General features: G+C 46.0%; 1 protein-coding gene across 3 annotated transcripts in view; it reads left to right on the forward strand.

Moving 5' to 3' along the window:
• Positions 1-20,374, forward strand: part of POLD1 (DNA polymerase delta 1, catalytic subunit) — a 51,258-nt gene that overhangs the window by 14,934 nt on the left and 15,950 nt on the right. For 2 of the 3 annotated variants that reach the window (XM_075605678.1, XM_075605677.1), the window contains 13 exons: positions 482-648; positions 1,695-1,799; positions 2,660-2,800; positions 4,603-4,713; positions 5,150-5,341; positions 5,857-5,945; positions 6,259-6,375; positions 9,245-9,358; positions 10,285-10,432; positions 15,915-16,010; positions 16,152-16,289; positions 17,287-17,462; positions 17,814-17,966. In XM_075605678.1, coding sequence (XP_075461793.1) covers positions 482-648; positions 1,695-1,799; positions 2,660-2,800; positions 4,603-4,713; positions 5,150-5,341; positions 5,857-5,945; positions 6,259-6,375; positions 9,245-9,358; positions 10,285-10,432; positions 15,915-16,010; positions 16,152-16,289; positions 17,287-17,462; positions 17,814-17,966 — 1,747 coding nt within the window. Of the gene's footprint in view, positions 1-481; positions 649-1,694; positions 1,800-2,659; positions 2,801-4,602; positions 4,714-5,149; positions 5,342-5,856; positions 5,946-6,258; positions 6,376-9,244; positions 9,359-10,284; positions 10,433-15,914; positions 16,011-16,151; positions 16,290-17,286; positions 17,463-17,813; positions 17,967-19,843; positions 20,019-20,374 lie in introns of those variants that run through there. The other variant, XM_075605680.1, reaches the window with a different exon arrangement.

A 20,374-nucleotide genomic window follows, 5' to 3' on the forward strand; every position in this document is an offset into this window, starting at 1 on the left:
CGTCAACAGCGTCTGAATCTCAGTAAGTAATAGGTTGCAGGGGCCTCACGCGATCCCCTGGCATTTAATTAAAATGCCGTGGAGAAGTGCGCCGGGCCTCTGCAACTACCGCGCCCCCCTAGCAAAATCTCCCGCCCCCCAGTTTGCGCACCCCTGAACTACACCTCACTATATAGCATTTTATTTAAAACTCAATATTAAGATAATTTGTGCTGCGTCACTTCTGTTGTGTTCTGCTATTTGTAGAACACCTCTAACCTCTTGTAACGCTGTTAGTGTAAATCACAAGGCAGAGAAAGGGTTAAGAGAGATGTGTTCCCCAATATAAGAATACAGAGTAACTAGTGAGGAAAGTTCAGTCGTTTTGTTACATTAAGCTCAAAGTGAGAAGGATGTCTACCTCTTTAAACTCGCACTCGTCCTCTGTCGTCATTTCTAACGGCTTATTTCTCTCTATACACCTTAATCTTTCTGTTTCCAGGCATTTTCCCAGAGGCTGACAAGGACCCGGTGATTCAGATCGCTAATATGGTCCTGCGTCAGGGAGAGAAGGATCCCTTCATCCGCAACGTCTTCACCTTGAAAACCTGCGCCAACATTGTGGGATCCCGGGTGTTCTGCTTTGAGAAGGAGGATGCGCTTCTCAAGGTAACGCAGGAGAGATCAGAAGCGAGCTACGGGCCTCCTAAGGCTGATTCCATAGACCCTGAGCCCGCGCGGAGGCTGAGGGAAAGCGGGTGCTTTCCCTGGCCTTACTACGCGTGCCGTCCGGGGGCGTGTCTATGGGCGGGCCAGTGACGTCACGGAGCTCGTTCGCCCTCATTGGGCGAACCGCTCACGTGACCGGCCCTGCGCGCGTAATCTAACATTTGAGTGTTGGCTACCTACAAAGTGTGTCATTATTACCTGTAAGGAGAAATGAAACAGACAAGTAAATAAAGCGCGGTTGCTGAATATTTCTGTCTTTGTCATTCTGCACATTTTAACCTTTCTGCCAGAGATGCCCGCAACGCATTGTGTTTCCGGCAAAATGGTTAAACAAACCGTATGATGTCCTGTAGGTCCAAGTGTATTGAGTTAAACGTCCCTCAGGTTGTGGCCACGCTGCTGCGACGCGCGCTTGAGTAGGTGTTAATCGGTGCACATGTCCACACCGCGGGTGCCTGCGCGCACGTATGCTTTCCAAAGCCCTGCGCTTGGGGAGACAGGGAAAATTGATTTGTAAGTGCGGAAATTGCTGCAGGAGAGGCCAGCGCTCATGCTCAGAGAGTTGGTGACGTCACGGCTCTCCAGCATGAGCGCGCGTCGCTGCACCGCGGCCGCAGCCTTAGATGTTACCTGCTTTGGAACCTGATGATATCTCAAGTGATATGATACTATATTATGTTACGTTATTTTGTTCACATATCTGACATTCCCCAACCTATGGAAGCTCAGAACTATTGTCACAGACCAAATGCAAAGGAATAAATCCCTAATCAGAAATGCTGACCTAGTGGTAAGGTCTCTGCTGGGAAATGCTCAAAGCCAGTGCAAATCCCAGGGTCAATGTATTTTGACCTTGAAGACAAGCAGTCTGTGCGATTTGCATGTATAGTGCCGCATATATTGTCAGTGATTCTATAACAAACTCATTTATTAGAACAAAGTGTGGGTGTTCCTGTAGCAGAATAACCCCTTTTCCTCTTCTCCAGGCTTGGGCTGAGTTTGTGCGCATGATTGATCCAGATATTGTAACCGGCTACAACATTCAGAACTTCGACTTGCCGTACCTGATCAACAGGGCACAGACTCTGAAGGTAACGCCCTCCGAGGTCAGGGAGACCGGCAAGCTCTGTCATTTTAAATGGATGGATTTCATCTGTTTTGTGTGCGACACCCATCAATAGATGACTGCTGCAACTTCATCTGTTTGCAAACTGACATGGTTAGGGGCGGAATGGCTCTTTCACTTTGAAACACCATTTTTGGAAGATTATAACTTTTGACTCAACCGATATTGGCTGAAACATTTTTCGTTTTGTTGAGAAACTGATCAAAATGACTTTATGATATGAGAACACATGCTGGGTGCAGTTTCTGAGGAAGGAATGTTAGTTAGACCACAAATAGATTTTGTTTTGCACACTTGTGAGAGGAGATCTATCAACATAATCCTTTTGCATCAATGTGTATGGTGTTTAGAACCACTGGCAGGAAATGTCTGGCATTAGTCGCTTTGCGTCACTATCCTTACACATACTGGGATATGTAGGAGCTACGTGGTGGGAGCTGTTGCGTGACACGGAAGGGTTTGTAAATAACATCCAGTACTGCAAGGAATCCATAGCCTCCTGCGTCACAATTCTTTCATGTTTTGTGACGTGATTTGGGGTTCCTTTAAAATCCCAGGGGGTCAATGTTGGGTTTCTCTGAATTTACAAATATTAATTATTTTACAGCAGTTTATTTTAATGAAAACATTTTCTTGTGTACGTCATATATATGAATATTTCTATGCACTGTGCTGTATGTGTAGTTATTTTTGCACTTAATTGTTGTCTTGTGTTGTTTCTGAGAAAGTGGGCATCCCACAGACTACAGATTAGCCACTAGAAGTTGTATGTTACAGCCTTGTCTTGTTGAGTGTGTCAGTTCCTGCTGTCTTGTCCTCTTCCAGGTGTCTACATTCCCCTTCCTGGGGAGAATCCGCACCATGAGGTCTGTTATCCGGGACTCCTCCTTCCAGTCCAAGCAGATGGGCCGGAGAGAGAACAAAGTCATTAATACTGAGGGCCGGGTGCAATTCGATTTACTGCAGGTACAGATTAAATGCATTCCCTGTTTGCATATGTGCAGTCACTGAGATCTGATATAGCAAAGCCATCCGATGCATGTGTCTGGCCTACACGGACATGTTGGCATATTACCTAAGCTGTGCTACTGCATAAGATGCATTCCAGCATGGCTTGCTAAATATGGCCCTAATTGTCTGCAAGGTGTCTTGTGGAGCAGCACTTCTTAGTAAATATGTGCCGCAGTGTCACATACTATTAACGAACTGAACTCCCAGAAAGCCTTACAATGATTGCTCGACCATATTGTGCTTATTCGTTCTGTCAGTGGAGGCAATATTGTTGGTCTATTAAAAAAGATTATGTTGAAGGCCTGCAAAATAGAGGAGGTGGAGATTTCCACCAACGCATCTTTGTAAGGATGTCTGCTCAAATAAGCCTAGTGTGTTAGTCACAGCTGTATTCGTCAGGGCTCATGACGTATGGAAAAGATAGAAGGCAGACAGAACTACTTTAAGAAAAAGAGAAACTATAATTAATCCTAATACGGCTTTGTGCATGGAAACACAGGACCGCCCCTCCAACGTCAAACCAAATATTAAATAGATAAAGATGTTCCCAGCACGCTTAGAAAGAAACACAAGAAGACTGTGTATCTATATAAGATATATTGTTAATCAATTCAAATATACTATGAATAAAACAGTAACGTGTATTACAAACATCACCAGCATGTACCACATCCCACGTGCGTCTAGATAAATATGTCCGCAATGAGAGCGCACTATTATGACCAATGCAAAGAAAGCACACGCAAGAAAGCAGGTCCACCGCGGTATTCACACCGTTTACAGCAGCACGTTTGCTGAGCAGTGACTACAGGTAGAAAGTCCTTCCGTGCAAATAACTATAAACGGAAAGTATAAACACCACTATCTGGTCAATAAGGCATTAATGCGCATTGTACTTCTCTGTGTAGTTACTCACGGTAGGGAGTATCAGTGGCATATGTAAGAAAAAAATCATGAATATACTTCAGCATATTTTGGGGGGGGGGGCAAACGTTTTCGAGCCTGTCTGGCCCGTTCCCACAAACAAAATATTTATGATACTCCCTGAAGAGGAAAAGAAGAGAATACCGAGTAAACCTTTATTAGTGAGCAAAAGCCCATGTTACATTAGTAGTAATCTCGGAAGTCCAGCTGCACTCCCTGCGTCCTGGTCATGGCCTCTGTTCAAAGGGGCTGTCCCTCCTAGAACGTCATTGACTTGTTAAATGTAACTGATTACAGAGTAGAAGTATCTGTAATGGTACATTTCAACGTTTGCATGGTAAATGCTTTAAACGGTTTGTGCAATCTTTAATATATATTATTTTGTCAGTCCTCTAAACTTTGTATGCTGAGGGCTTGGTAATTGCTATACAAACAGATGCACCGAAGTTGCTACTTTGCATAAGTTTAACAGTCCCAGGGGAAAGGGGAAAAGGCGTCCCGAACCTCCAGCCCCGGCCTGACCTAATGAGGGAGGCGGTTAGGGGAGGGACTGGCAGCGGAGGAAAGCATGGGGCGCATCGTGGTTCTGATTGCCACGTGGTGTTGGACACGACTTCTTGGCAGTCCGAATTTAAGATATCTACTGACCTGAGCTGCCGGGCCCGGGACACTTGTCCCAGTTTTCCCCTACCCCCCACGCCCCACTGTTGGCGACCCTGGTGGATGTTAATAATCCAGTCTTTCTATTTCTACCATCTCTTGATTTATCTGTCTCTTGTGCTTTAACCTTTTACTTTCCTTGCCCCCCTTTTCCACCTGCTTTGTTTTTCCAGGTTCTGTTGCGAGACTATAAGCTGCGTTCTTACACTCTGAATGCTGTGAGTTACCACTTCCTGCAGGAGCAGAAGGAGGATGTGCAGCACTCCATCATCACTGACCTACAGGTACCGCACCGTCTCACAGGGGCTCCTTCTGGGGAGCCTGCAAACAGGTGAACTGCACACGGTGTCGGAAATGCACTGATTACATATGATATCATTTGGTAAATACAGCCCAGTGTGAAGTTCCTGATGAACAAAATCTAAGCGCCAACACCCACACACATCTATATTCGCTCATCTATATTTACTTGTCTTATGGAATTGCACCATTTGTCAGGGCAGTACCCTTTGTAAAGGATGAACGCAGCCGGAGTTTCATTATTGGCCTTTTCCGCGAGGAATCGTAACAAGTATGTGAGGATCCAACCGCTTTTTCCTATGTTGTTATAGTTTCCACAGCAAGAACTCGCCTGTGGCACTAAGGAAGCAATGGCTTAGTCCAGTAACCGGTATTTTTGGGGAATGTATTCACTAAATCACCAATTTTGTGGCTTGGCAGAACGGCAACGAACAAACCCGCAGACGATTGGCTGTGTACTGTCTGAAAGACGCCTACCTACCTCTGCGCCTCATGGAGAAACTCATGTGTGTCATCAACTACATGGAGATGGCACGTGTCACCGGGGTGCCTCTCGGTTACCTGCTGTCCCGTGGGCAGCAGATCAAAGTAGTATCCCAGCTCCTCCGACAGGTAAGTCCTCCTTAAACCCCACCACAAGATTGGGGGTCTCTGATAGCTGGGTGGTAAAGTCAGATACAGAAGATAGTAGACACGGCTTTTGTTTGGGAGTAGTGAATTTCAGCTGCTCTATATATCTTGTACAGTATTGCAGTCTGATTTAGTTTTTTTCAATACAATCTCCATTTTCTTTGCACGTTCACATACTAACAAGCTGCAAGTGTTTTGAGTGAAGAGGGGCAGTCATGCAGTGGAAGTTGGGGATCCATACACATGTAGAGGACAAACCAAGAATTTTATTGAGCAGAAAAGGGTTGTTTTGGGAAACAAAGAAAAAGAATTAACGAGCAGATTTCGGCTTCTGAAAGTTGTAGCTGAAGAGTATTTTTTGTTGTTGCAGAAGTTACACCCCATTTACATGACTCCCCTCCCAAGCAATTCCAGTAAAGCGAATCTTTGTGTCAGCTGTCCGTTGGTTCCATTATTTCACTCTGTAGCTCTTTGGTGTTTTGCTTTTGGTTCTTTAGGCAATGAAACACAAACTGGTGATGCCAGTGGTGAGGTCAGAGGGCGGCGAGGATTACACTGGCGCTACTGTCATCGAACCAGTGAAAGGGTAAGAAAAGGTCTGCTAACTGTAAGGTCTTAAGACAGACCCCCCCTAAAAATGAGGAACTCTCAGCAGAATGCGGGTTTGTGCTGTGTGGCTTAATTTGGCAAATGCCTTGGTATTCTTCATGTACCAGCAAAGTTTAGCTCTCATTCACCATACCGTTATTAACGCACAGCAGTTCAGTTTGACCGTCTGTTGGTTCACTGAGAAACCTTCCACACTACTAGAACTTGGATTGTCCATTTGATGCATACTGTATATCTGTGGATTGTGGCATTTTGCAATATGCCAATCATATTGTGTCATTTGCTTGCAGGTATTATGATGTCCCTATTGCCACGCTGGACTTCTCATCACTGTACCCATCTATTATGATGGCTCACAACCTCTGCTACACCACTCTACTGCAGCCTGGATCCATTGAGAAATATGGGTGAGTGTTTGGCTAATGCCAAGGTTGGGTTAGTGCTTGCTAATTATCCATTGCTAGCTGCAGTCCGTTAAGAGTTCTACTGGAGGAGGCATAATCAATAAAGTTCAGTGTTCATTTGTATGACTGATGTGTGTGAACATCACGATTCAAGCTTAACATGTCAAAGATGGAGATCCTCAAACATCCTCCCAAGCCTGATCCTACTGCCCCCTTCTACATTACAAGGGGTCACATTTGACTCCTCCCTCACATTCTCCTCTCACATGCACAATGTAGCTAAAACCTGTTCTTTTTTTTACCTCCGTAACATTGCAAAGATACGCCTCTTTCCTCTATTTCTGTCCTACTAAAACTAACTCAGGCCCTCATTCACTCCCGTCTTGACTATTGTAACCTCCTGCTGTCCGGCCTTCCTGCCTCTAACCTGTCTCCCCTACAATCTATCCTAAACGCTGCTGCTAAAATCACTTTGCTCTCTCCTAAATCTGTCTCAGCTTCTCTCCTGGCTTCCTATCAAATGCCGTATTCCAAAATTCTCCTCACTTTTAAGGCTTTACATTCCTCTGCCCCTCAAATCTCAGCTCTAATTTTTCGCAATACGCCGTCCTGACTGTTGCGTTCTGCTCAAGGATGTCCTCTCTCTACCCCCTTTTGTATCTAAACCCTCTCCCGACTAAAACCTTTCTCTCTGACTGCTCCACACCCCTGGAATGCCCTGCCCCTCAATATACAACTAGCACCCTCTCTATCCACCTTTAGGATCCATTTAAAAGCATACACCTTTAACAAAGCATATGAGTAGCTCCGTGGCTGATACTATACACCCCATATCTCGACCTTGGCCCCTGGCAGACACACTTACCAGATCACCCTCCTACTGTTTCTGTAAATTCTCCCAACTTACCACTTTGATTGTAAGCTCTTCGGAGCTGGACTCCTTTTCCTAATGTTATTTTTATGTCTGAAGCGCTTATTCCCATTTATGCGTTATATTATTATGTCACGTTATAATATTATGCGTTATATTATTATGTAGACGCGCTATCTACATACATGGCGCTATATAAATAAATAAAGATACATACATACAACAAGAGACATTGTATGATCTTATGATGTGTTCATTTGTAAAGCCCCAATTCAATTCACAAGGATCGCCCACACAATTACGCAATGTGAGGTTTTTAACCCTGTAGAGAAATTCCTCTATCACTGAACCCATGTCCCCGAGAGAAGGCTGAGCTTGGGATACACCTCCAGTCCTGCAGGGAAAGCACAGCCCTTAACCTGGGCGACCTCGTCACAGTGCAAAAGAAGCATTTGGGAAGAAACCCTGTCTAGGTGGAGATTAACATTGGGTATATATAGATGGACATTAGTAATGGGTACATATAGATGGAGATTAGTAATGGGTACATATAGATGGAGATTAGTAATGGGTATATATAGATGGAGATTAGTAATGGGTACATATAGATGGCATTGGGTATCTACAGATGGAGATTAGCATTAGGTGTATATATTGATGGAGATTAGCATTAGGTGTATATATAGTTGGAGATTAGCATTATGTGTATATATAGATTATATTGTATTGTATGTCTTTATTTATATAGCGCCATTAATGTACATAGCGCTTCACAGTAGTAATACATGTGGTAATCGAATAAATAACAGATCATGGGAATAAGTGCTTTAGACATAAACATAACATTAAGGAAGAGGAGTCCCTGCCCCGAGGAGCTTACAATCTAATTGGTAGGTAGGGAGAACGTACAGAGACAGTAGGAGGGAGTTCTGGTAAGTGCGTCTGCAGGGGGCCAAGCTTTATGTATCATGTGTTCAGAATGTTCACAGTGCTATTCGTATGCTTCTTTAAGCAAGTGTGTCTTAAGGTCGGTCTTAAAGGTGGATAGAGAGGGTGCTAGTCGGGTACTGAGGGGAAGGGCATTCCAGAGGTGTGGGGCAGTCAGTGAAAAAGGTTTAAGGCGGGAGAGTGCTTTAGATACAAAGGGGGTAGAAAGAAGACATCCTTGAGCAGAACGCAAGAGTCGAGATGGTGCATAGCGAGAAATTAGGGCTGAGATGTAAGGAGGGGCAGAAGAGTGTAAAGCTTTAAAAGTGAGGAGAAGAATGGAGTGTGAGATGCGGGATTTGATTGGAAGCCAGGAGAGGGATTTCATGAGGGGAGATGCTGAGACAGATCTTGGAAAGAGTAGAGTGATTCTGGCAGCAGCATTTAGGATAGATTGTAGGGGAGACAGGTGAGAGGCAGGAAGGCTGGCCAATAGATGGAGATTAACAGTGAGTGTATATATATAGGTGGCGATTAGCATTAGGTGTATATATAGATGGATATTAGCATTACAGTAGGTGTATCTATAGATGGCGATTAGCAGTGGGAGTATATATAGATGGAGATTAGCAGTGGGTGTATATATAGATGGAGATTAGCAGTGTATATATTACCCCAGTTCCTTGTTAGAAAGTTTTTAATTGAAAGCTCTTGGGGTTCAGTATCTTCCTGGGTACAAACTTTAGTGTGTGTGTGTGTGTGTGTGTGTGTGTGTGTGTGTGTGTGTGTGTGTGTGTGTGTGTGTGTGTGTGTGTGTGTGTGTGTGTGTGTGTGTGTGTGTGTGTGTGTGTGTGTGTGTGTGTGTGTGTGTGTGTGTGTGTGTGTGTGTGTGTGTGTGTGTGTGACGTGCATAAATCTAAGGAGATGTGACCTTCTAAAACCACACACCTTTCAGACCAGCAGGAGGGATACTTATTCTTTCCATGTTACTGTTTCCTAACACCTGTTCCCTTGCCGCTAGTCCCACACAGCATTTTTTTCTGTTTACACTTTGTGTCCTCTCCCATTGTGTAGCCTCAATTCTGAAGACTTCATCAAGACCCCAACTGGCGATAGCTTTGTGAAGATGTCCGTTCGGAAGGGGCTGCTGCCCGAGATCCTGGAAAACCTGCTGTCTGCCCGCAAGCGGTGAGAAAAATGAAGGGGAAAGAAAGGGTGGCTGGAGAGTAGCAGGGTTTCCCCCTGCTACTGAACTCTTGTCTGAAAGTGGGAATAGAAAGATATCTGGGAACGCTGTATCTATAATGAGGCTCAGTTTATTAGAACATGTTCCAAATGTAAACAAATTAGTTATAGCAGTATTGATTTCCTCATAGAATTCTTCCTCTTTGTACAGCGATTTGTAAATGATGTCCCCTTTTGTTTATATAACACCCAACAAAACATTCTGAGAAAAGATTAATTATTTAAGTGTTAATCATTTTTCTATGTTGCTTGTTTTGTTTTAGGATGTAAGCCACACCAGTGGATTACAAATACATGTTTGTTGTTTCCTCTCCAGAATCAGTGTAGGTTGGGATACCTTTAAATGAACCAGTTGGTTATAGAATTATTGCTCAACCCCGTTATAACGTGATCCGTTACAAAGCGAATCCGCTTATAACGCGATGCAAGCGTGGCTCCCAATTTTTGTATTTATGAATACTTTACAACACGATTATTGGTATCTTAAATACTTTATTGTACAATGCATACAGTTGTACATTATTTCTAACACGATCCGCTTATAACGCGGTGTGATTCTTTGGACCCCAAGCACAGCATTATAAGGGGATTGAGCTGTATATGCTGTAGCTGCTTTTTGAAATCTCGCAGGTCTCTTCTTGATGTGTTGACTTTAAAAATATATATCTGTATTAATTATTTAATGAAATGCTCATTACATAATGTCAAAGTAGGACAAAGTTATTGTATGGCTTGTACCTTTTGGTTTCCTGTAATTAGACTGCTTCTTTATTTAGTCCATAATGAGGCATAATGAGGCACTATGGCACATCATGGACCCCCAGAAGAAACATCTACTCCCTTTGTTTTGTTGCTCACTCTGTGTGCAGGGCAAAAGCAGAGCTAAAGAATGAGACCGATCCCTTTAAACAGAAGGTGTTGGATGGCCGTCAACTGGCTCTCAAAGTGAGCGCAAATTCTGTGTACGGGTTTACAGGAGCGCAGGTGGGCAAACTGCCCTGTCTGGAAATCTCACAGGTGAGACGCCCATGCTCTCTGCCCTCTCCCTGCTCTTTAACTTCTTGTGTTGCAGGTCCTTCCATTAGCAAAGATATTAGTAGTGTTGTGCCTGGCACAGTTCAGATTGAATGTCATGTGAATGACCGCACCCACATGCAGCTGCAATATTCAGGGGGTGGTCATGCATGTGATGGGGACTTTTGAAGCCAGCACTAAATCAGTTTATTTCCTGGATTTTCCATAGTCTGTTCCTTCAGATCTCGTGTAAACATAGGTGCAGGTTCTCATACCCACTGCTTCCTCTTAGCTGAAGGCAGGAAGGCTTTGTATGTGTGACTCTGTGGGGATGGGTTTGGCACATGACGGGGTAGGGTCTCTTTACTGCACCCTAGGCTTTGGGACATGTTGGTTTCTGTTGTTTTAACATGTATGGGTTTTAATGCAAAAATGCTACCGGTTCAACATAAAGCAACATTCTGCAGCGATTGCTGTTTGTTTCTGTTTTTTTATTTTAAAACTTGAAGAGAGGTCTTCTTGCTCTTTTCCGACTGTTTTCATTTTAAAACCTGCTGCTTTGTTGCTAACATTAAATTCCTATAGCCTTCAATAGATCCTTAGGCAGGCAGTGGTGGGACGTTTGTAAGCTGATGATTGCGTGTCATTGACTTTTACCTTTTTATAGTACATTATTATTGGTCATTCAGGTGATGTGTATTAGGAAAGACCTTATTTGCCTTAAGAAAGGATCCCCCTTAACCTCCAACTAATACGCTGCCTGGTGCTGCAGTATTGGGATGTCCTCCTCAAGCAGTCAGAGGACAAGTGGCTGAGTAGATCCCAATGCATCAGGACCCATTTTTGCCTATGGAAGGAGACACCCCCAGTGTGATATATTTGTAGTTGCACAGTTGTAGATGCATCAAATAACAATCCTATTGATTCCAACTGGATTTTTTCATTCATGCATGTATTGCGGTATTTGTTTTTGCATGCACTGTTGCCTTGAAACACACGGGCCTGTTGTCTGACACTTGCCCTGCATTATTTTGGCTGGTGAGCCTCTCTGTCACCGGCAGAGTGAGTTTAATGGCCGCACCCAGATGGGTGGCTAAAACCATGGTTTCAAAACGCGAGGAGGAAAAGCGAATGTTGAGCACATATCCTCCCGGGTGTATTGCAACAGAGAAGAGCAGGCCGCCTTCGCCCCTTGGTGTCCCTGCAGGGGGGTTGCATGAAGCCTTCTTATCTAGTGCAAGCACATGTACTTTTGGAGTGTGTGTGTGTCAACAAAACAGGAACTTGGGGGCTGGCCTGCTGTCTTGCTTAACATTGCCCCATGGAAATTGTTCACGATCCTAAGTGCAAACCTGCTTGCTGCTGCTTTGTTTATTCCTGCGATCTCTGCTGTTAGTGGATTTGCATAAGCCCCTTTGTCCATACATGCTGCTTTCTGGGTTTCTGGAGGGTATTGAGGTAATAATCGAACAATGTGCTCAAGGATCCCATTTCATAGGGGGCTGTGTAAATGCCCCTGGACTATGACACTATATAAATACATTGCTGCTTTGATTTCTGTATTTTATTTTTCGTTTCCATCCCTTTTTATGCGTTCACTCTCTTGCCTCATGGTGTGTCTCCTTCTTCCCTCGAACGTGCTCGCCCCCTCTCTATTATAATGATCTATTTATTTGTACGGTACTATCATTTTCCGCAGCGCAGTACAATGTGGAAGTGAGGACAATAGCATTGTGTGACAAGACTGCATATATATTGAGAATAACGGAGACATTAGGAAGGAGGTCCCTGTCCCAAGGAACTTACACTCTTGCGTTCCCTTTTTCCCTCGCTCTTCTCTACACCAGTGTTTTTCAACCAGGTCATTTGAAAATTGTACTAAATACAGAAGAATTTACAATGCATCTGATCCCAGACGCGCTATTAGAGAGGGTTGGGGTTCCTTACAATTCATCTGATCTCATACACTCTATAAGAGAGGGTTGGGGTTCCTTACAATACATCTGATCTTAGACGCGCTATTAGAGAGGGTTGGGGTTCAGCAGACTTTCACAATATAATGATAGGATTCCTTAACCAAAAAAAAAGTTGGAAACCTTTCTACACTTTCTCTCTTTCCCTCACCCCAAGCTTGTTCGCATATCGTCCCCATCATCATTGCTCTCACGCTTCCTTTTATTTTTTTTTTAAATCTTTGCAGTCAGCAGATCTCCCTCAATCACTCCGGTTTAGCGGCCTGGCGTGTGGAATACCAGAAAGGTTTCCTGTCAAGCTAGTGGCTTCCTGTTATATTAAGACTTTGTCCAGCTCTGCAAAATGTGCTCTGGGGAACCCTTCCTCCAACTATATAAGCCAACACATGCAGGAGACATGGCCGGGTGCTATGGGGAACAGACTGGTAAATGGATGTGTCACTTGTGCTGTGGTATTACAGTCTACCCAACACATGGAAATGACACCAGCTGCTACAGTCTCTCGCTTTCCTGTTCCTCTGCTTCTTTTCTTGAGTTGGCCCCTGTCTGTGCGCTTTAACCCTTTAGGTGTAGAATGGAGGCAATGTAGGCGGCCAAAAGACGAGCTTTTTTTTTTTTTTTTACCATTTAGCAGTCTATTTGGCTTTTTTAGTAAACGTAACCATGCAACTTGCAAATATCTGTCTGCCTCTGTTTCTTTGGAAATGATTTACAATGACATTTTATAGGGGCCTATGTGTAGGAAAGCTCGTTAATCAAGTGTTTTCTTGAGCCTTAGGCTTAGTCCCCACTGACTACTGCAGCGCTCGGTATGGCGGGCGCTGCGGGGACAAGAGCCGCCTCTCAATGGGGCTGGGCCCGCTGCGAGGGGGGGGGGCGCCGCGCTGCGCAGCAAGTTTTTCTTCCAGACCCGAAAATTGAGATGGACACGGGCGACGGTGCGCTAGGCCAGGGGAGCGCAAACTTTTTGTGCTGCGCCCCCCTGTCACTCTGCCGCCGGCTCTCGCGCCCCCCTGCCTACCTTCCTTCACGTCAGATGACGCTGCGTGGGCGTGTGACGTCAGGTCACATGGTGCCGCGGCGTCTATTGACGCCGCGTTGCCATGGCGATGCAACAGAGACGGCTGAATCCCGGTAAGTAAACAGTTGCAGGGGCCTCACCCGATCCCCTTGCATTTAATTTAAATGCCTGGGGGAAGAGTGCGGGGCCTCTGCAACTGCCCGCGCCCCCCCAGCACAATCTCCTGCCCCCCCTGGGGGTCGCGCCCCCCACTTTGCGCACCGCTGCGCTAGGCCACGCCCCCCGGCGGTTCAGCCAATGAGGGTGCACCTGCCGGGTGATGTCATGGCCGTGCCCCCGACACGTTCCCCCCTGTCTTTTCCCCTGCAGCTCACTGCAGACCGGGGAATTCGGCTGCACGCGTGCAGCGGGGCCTTAGCCGTGCGAGGAGAGATTAGGGGTGGGTGACAGAGGGGTTTTGTGTTGGCAAACCTCTTGTTGAACACACAGTGACATCTGACAAAAGGGAGCTGGTCTGAGACCATGAAACCCTTCCCAAGTCTCCACTCGCCATGTTTGTAAACTTTGTTTTATTTAAAGGTACTTCTAAATGTCCGTTTCTGGTAAAAAGTAAAATAAAGGTATTGCACTATTCTTCCATCGGGCAATCTGTATTTTTCTTATTTTGCTACTGTGTCTGCCTCACGATTTGCCATCTATTAAATGTTTTAAAAGCCTGGGAGCTTGTATGTCTTGTGTTAACAGTATCCCAGCCTTGAAGTGGGCGATGGGGTGAGAATAGATATGCTGCACTGTACGGTAAAAAAACAAATACCTCTCTGCCTCCAAGCGCAATATGCAAATTGTACTACTTCATAATATTGTTGAAAGTAGCAGTGACTAACAACCAGACTCTTCCTACGTCTGCCATATTGATATTGTCCTGTTACCTACGTAAATAACGTGTTTTCACCACTGGTGTTTGGACGGAGTTGGACTACATGAGGGTTTGCAGTGGGTTTTAGCACCCCCGTTGGTACCGTTCCCCAATGATGTTTTATTTTTCCATGTTGCTTAATAGCATAACGACATTGTTAGCTTCCATATTCCGCATTGTATACAATGATAGCATTTTAAGGTTTTCAGCTGATAGTGGTACATGTAAAAAAGCCTCCCTCTGTTTTTAATTTGTGGTATTTGGTAAGTATTGTTCCTAGATTTCTTCATTATAATCTGTGATCTATAAATAATCGATCATCTTCAGCCCTTGTTCGTCCACTGCTTGATGAAGACCTCCCCAATGATCTTCAAGCTTCTCTACATTGCGCCAACACACTTTCTGATTTCATCCTCCCACCTTGCTATTGGTCATTGTATTGGGCTTTTGATATTCCTTGGAATCCAGTTGAGTATCATCTTTGTCCAACAATGATAATTTCTTCTTGTGATATCGTTCTTTTTCATGTCTCTGGGTAATACCCAGCATGCATCTCTCCATACTTCTTTGAGTCGTCTGAAGCGTTTTAATTGTCTTCACATTTAGGGTCCAAGTTTCACATCCATAGACGGGCAGAATATACTGGTCGAAAACGTTCCTTTTCAGGCACAGTGGCAGGTTCTCTTGCAAGATTATTTTCTTTCTTTCAAATGCTCTCCTTCCCTTCTTTATTCTTGTATTTATTTCATGCAAAAGGTTCCCAACCTTTGGCATAGGTAGATTGAGATATACTAATATATATATATATATATCATTCATAATAGGAACCTGGGCTTGAATGCCAACTAGGAGTGTGGATGCATGCTTTTTCTGCCACATATTTTTATTTACGCCGATTTATTTATCGTATCGTAAATGTAATCTGTTTTCTAAAACTGCCGTCTGGTCAGTTGTTAGATGTTTATTTTGTGTTGGTTGTATCAAACGCCTATATTTGATTCTTTTGAAGAGTTGGTAGCTTCATAAGAAGAGAATCGAGTGACTTTTCCAGTAGTGTCTGGGCTGTCGATTAAAGTTCACTGACGTGGATACGCAGTTTCATGTTATGTAGCGAAAATCCGGTGTGCAACACACACCAAAAGTGTTTACATATTAATTTTCCATTAGGGCCATATTTTTTAAGCGGTGCTATGCCATAAGACACCTTCAAGTGTCAGAAAACACTTTACACCCTATGGGCCGTAAGGTGTTTTTTTCAGCACTGGAAAATATCTTCTGACATAGCATCGCTTAGTAAATATGGCCCATGGCGTCTCCCTGGGATAATGAGTGATGGGCAGTAGAGAGAAGCTGTGTGGAACCTGTTACATGTAAATGTAGTATCTTTTAGGAGCACTATTCAATGGGGAACATAAAGGGGGCCTTTCATGTTTCATGTATGCCTTGCCCACCATAGTGTGCATTATACAGAAGGCAGCTGCTTAATGTGCATTGTAGTGGGAACAACTGGGCGGTTACTACGTTATGGATCCCACTATGTGTATAATCCACTAACATTTCCTGCTCCTCTTGTAGAGCGTCACTGGCTTTGGGAGACAAATGATTGAAAAAACCAAGCAGCTTGTGGAGTCCAAGTACACCCTCGCCAATGGGTACAAGGGAGATGCCAAGGTAAGAGGGTGCTAACGTCTCCACTAGGGATGGTCGGACACTGCATTGCTTCAGTCTCTTGTCCTTTTTCAGGCATGTGCTCTGCTTTGTGATATCCCCATACCAGACGTCTCTCGTTACTTTCCTCGTGATTTCTTGCAGGTGATTTATGGAGACACCGACTCCGTAATGTGCAAACTTGGTGTGAAGACCGTGTCCGAGGCCATGGAGATAGGAAGAGAGGCAGCGGAGTGGGTGTCCAGTCACTTCACCCCTCCCATAAAGCTGGAGTTTGAAAAGGTTTGTACCTTACAGCAACAGCACTCGGATAAGTTGTCAAGCGATTTTAGAACTATTTGTTAGAGCAGGGATGGCCAACTCCAGTCCTCAACGGCCACCAACAGGTCAGATGTTAAGGATATCCCTGCTTCAGCACAGGGTCCTCGGTCGTTGATTGAGCCACCTGTGCTGAAGCAGGGATATCCTTCAAACATGACCTGTTGGTGGCCCTTGAGGATTGGAGTTGGCCACTTCTGTGTTGGTCTCAGCGCTCTGGTGAATCCTGGATTTATGGGCACAGAATAAAGTACTATGAAACGAGCAGGCCCAGAGCCATGAAATCATGAAGCCTTTTCTTTCTTGGCCTGGTTTCATGTCGATAAAGGTGGCACTCTGGTACCTTTTTTAAGCACTTCTAAATCCCATGATTGGGAATGAAGCATTTGTTGTGCACGAAGGAAGGTTCTCGTAGCACAACACATTGAAGATCGCGCACTGCAAGGGCTGGTCCCCGCTGGCTACTGCAGCGCCAGCTGTGGCGGACGCTGCACGCACGAGAGCCCTCCCCTCAATGGCGCCGGGCCCGCTGCGAGGGGGGGCCGCAGCGCTGTGGCGCGAGTTGCTCCTGCTCTCAATAGAATTGAGAGCAGGACCCGCTACGGAGCGCTAAGCCACGCCCCCGGCGGTTCAGCCAATGAGGGCGAACCTGCCGGGTGACGTCATGGCCGCACCCCGTCACTCCCTCGCCACGCCCCCCTCCCCCCCGGTCTTTTTGTCTGCAGCTCCCTGCAGTCCGGGGAATCGGCTGCACGCGCCGCCAGTCTCGCGGGCGTGCGTGCAGCGGAGGTACTGGGGCCTCAGCCTTTAGCCTTTGACACAGATCGCTGGGGTCAATGCTACTTCACTCCCTGTCTTCTCATATTACTTGCACTTTCCTCTCCCTTTGTCTCCACTTTTTCTACTTTCCTCCTGTTTTCCAGCTGGCCTTTTAGGATAGAAACTTCTGTCTTGGTTTCAGGTGTATTTTCCCTACCTGCTGATCAACAAGAAGCGATATGCCGGACTCTACTTCTCGTCCAGCGCCAACACCCACGAGAAGATGGACTGCAAGGGAATAGAGACTGTACGACGGGACAACTGCCCACTAGTGGCCAATCTGATCAACACCTGTCTGCAGAAGCTCCTAATTGACAGGTATTGGGGCACGGCAGCCAGCTCCCCGAGTGATTGCTGGCAGGGGAAGAATCAGATCTCACCGTGGGCTGAAGGAGTAGGTGGAAAGAGTAATGGGATTCAAACCGGGGTCACCCGCTTCAAAGGCGGTGTCAACTCTCTCTGTGACCTTACACAAGCCCCTGTGTCTCTGTGCCCCATAGCCACCAGCATTAGAGTGTGAGATCTTGGGGGCAGGTACTAATCTTTCCCGCTACGGACAACGATTTGTACATTGTCAGCGCAATATAAGAAAAAAAAATATATGTATCATTATTGTTGGTGCCAGAGGATGTCTGCCCGCTCCTTTTTACTGGTGCCAATGTGTTTTAGGGATCCCCTGGGAGCCGTGGAACATGCTAAAGACGTGATATCCGATTTGCTGTGTAATCGGATAGACATCTCTCAGCTGGTGATCACAAAGGAGCTGACTCGGAGCGCTGATGAGTACGCGGCGAAGCAGGCTCACGTGGAGCTGGCAGAGAGGTAGGATGGAGCCAGGGAGTGAGTGGGTGCTCTCCGTCAATAGCTGCATATGCTTCTGGTTTTTTTATTGTATGAAGCCCTCTTATACACAAAGCCCCATCATGTGCTAGTTGGGGGTTATGGAGCTCCTGTGCCATCCCCCGTAAAACATTATCTGCTGTATGCAAGGTAGTGCTTTCCTCTCCCATGTACAGTCGCTACATACCAGTGTGCGCCCTACTGTTTATCTGAAGAGCGCTTATGTAGCGGTCTTGTGAATTTGAGGGGCAATATTTCCACCCCATCCAAACCAAAGAGCATGCAATACATGGCGCTACAGTACTGTTGGGGAGAAACATCTGCCATTGGATAATCTCTCATCATGGAGTCCGGCTGAAAGGCTTTATGAAGCCCTCAGATTGCAAGTGCACTTTTACCCCACCACAAAGCAGGGCTGCTTTTAACCTCGGCCAGGCCTGCAAGCACTGATCTGTGACTGAGGGGAAACGCAGAAATAGCTTGTCCCACCCATGGTAGCAGCTGTGTCTGTAACCGTCTGTTGTTGTGGAAGGAGGAGGTGGGGGAAGGACTGTGTGGAAAGAGACATTGCAATGCCTGAGATAAAAATTGCATGGACTTCCTGTAAGTCTTAGCGCCCGGATGGTCCTTGCTCAACTTATTGCCTCGGTTTCTTTGAACTCAGCAGATTTTCCCACTTAGTTGAGTTCTGAGTGCTCTTAAAGTTGCAGTTCATCTGAAGTTTTCACATAGATACTTCATTGTAAAATCCCGGAGCACTTGTTGTGAAGTTAATTTTTAGTCTTCGTGGGGCTCTCTTAGAAGCGGCTCTCACTGCGCAATAAGCAATGCAAAGTAGGGATCCCAAACTGGCAAGCCTACTTGTGAAATGGGACAAGCTTACTAGCGGCAAAAACTACATTGAATAACAAACTCCGTAAGTTACAACATACAAACCCAGGTTTGAAGAAAGGAGGATACAGCACACGAGTCTTCAGCGAAAAATATATCGAGGGGTGGCCAACTCCAGTCCTCAAGACCTACCAACCGGTCAGGGTTTCAGGATATCCCTGCTTCAGCATAGGTGGCTCAATCAGTGGCTCAGTCTTTGACTTGATATGTAGTCTTTGACCGAGCCACTGGTTTAGCCACCTGTGCTGAAGCAGGGATATCATGAAACCCTGACCCGTTGAGGACTGGAGTTGGCTATCACAGATGTATATATGTTTGCATTCCCAAGAGAAATGGCAACGTTTTGGTCCTTTTTGTCCTGAAGAACGTAGGACGTTGCATAGGAACGAAATGTTGCTGTTTCTCTTGGACTATAAATATATATATTTTTCACTGAAGACTCGTGTGCTGTATCATCCTTTCTTCAAACCTGGGTTTAAGTAATGTACGTTGCCACATATATTTCATACACACACTCGCCGCCTCCTCCCTGTCTTGTAGGATTGAAGTAATTTTGACCTGCAGTTGAGCGGTGCCTCCCCACCCAAACCTTGGGGAGACTCTTGTCCTTCCTGTGCATCGCGTTCTTTTACACACAGCTGAACTGACAGGCCTCAGCGCTCGCTGGCCAGGTGTCGCCCCCCCGCACCCTCCCCTTCTGCGGTATGGCAAGTACCTTGAGCACCTTTCCTCTCCCACCCACCTTTGTTGTTCTGTGTGGGTGGGGGCTTCATAACCCTGACGCTTCGTGCTCCACTGGCTCGGTGTAGAAGAGTGAAGTGATGGATTCCCCTGGGTATCCGTGTGCAGCTCTCAGATGCTCGGTTGCATATGAGAGACTGAGCGAGTGATGCGGAGCTGGGTCTTTCGCGGCTTGCGTCATGGTTTCCAAGCTGTTCCACTCCCCCACTCTCCTTTCTTATCACCAGCAATATTGAACTAGTGACTCAGATGCAACCAGTTATTCAGACATCATTATTGTTCACTTAAAGCACCAGTCCGCCATGCAAAAAGCACCAGTCCGCCATGCACAAAGCACCAGTCCGCCATGCACAAAGCACCAGTCCGCCATGCACAAAGCACCAGTCCGCCATGCACAAAGCACCAGTCCGCCATGCACAAAGCACCAGTCCGCCATGCACAAAGCACCAGTCCGCCATGCACAAAGCACCAGTCCGCCATGCAAAAAGCACCAGTCCGCCATGCAAAGAGCACCAGTAGCGCCATGCAAAGAGCACCAGTCCGCCATGCAAAGAGCACCAGTCCGCCATGCAAAGAGCACCAGTCCGCCATGCAAAGAGCACCAGTCCGCCATGCAAAGAGCACCAGTCCGCCATGCAGAGCACCAGTCCGCCATGCAGAGCACCAGTTCGCCATGCAGAGCACCAGTCCGCCATGCAGAGCACCAGTCCGCCATGCAGAGCACCAGTCCGCCATGCATAGCACCAGTCCGCCATGCA

Source organism: Ascaphus truei, chromosome 6, assembly GCF_040206685.1.
Source record: "Ascaphus truei isolate aAscTru1 chromosome 6, aAscTru1.hap1, whole genome shotgun sequence".
Taxonomy (NCBI): domain Eukaryota; kingdom Metazoa; phylum Chordata; class Amphibia; order Anura; family Ascaphidae; genus Ascaphus; species Ascaphus truei.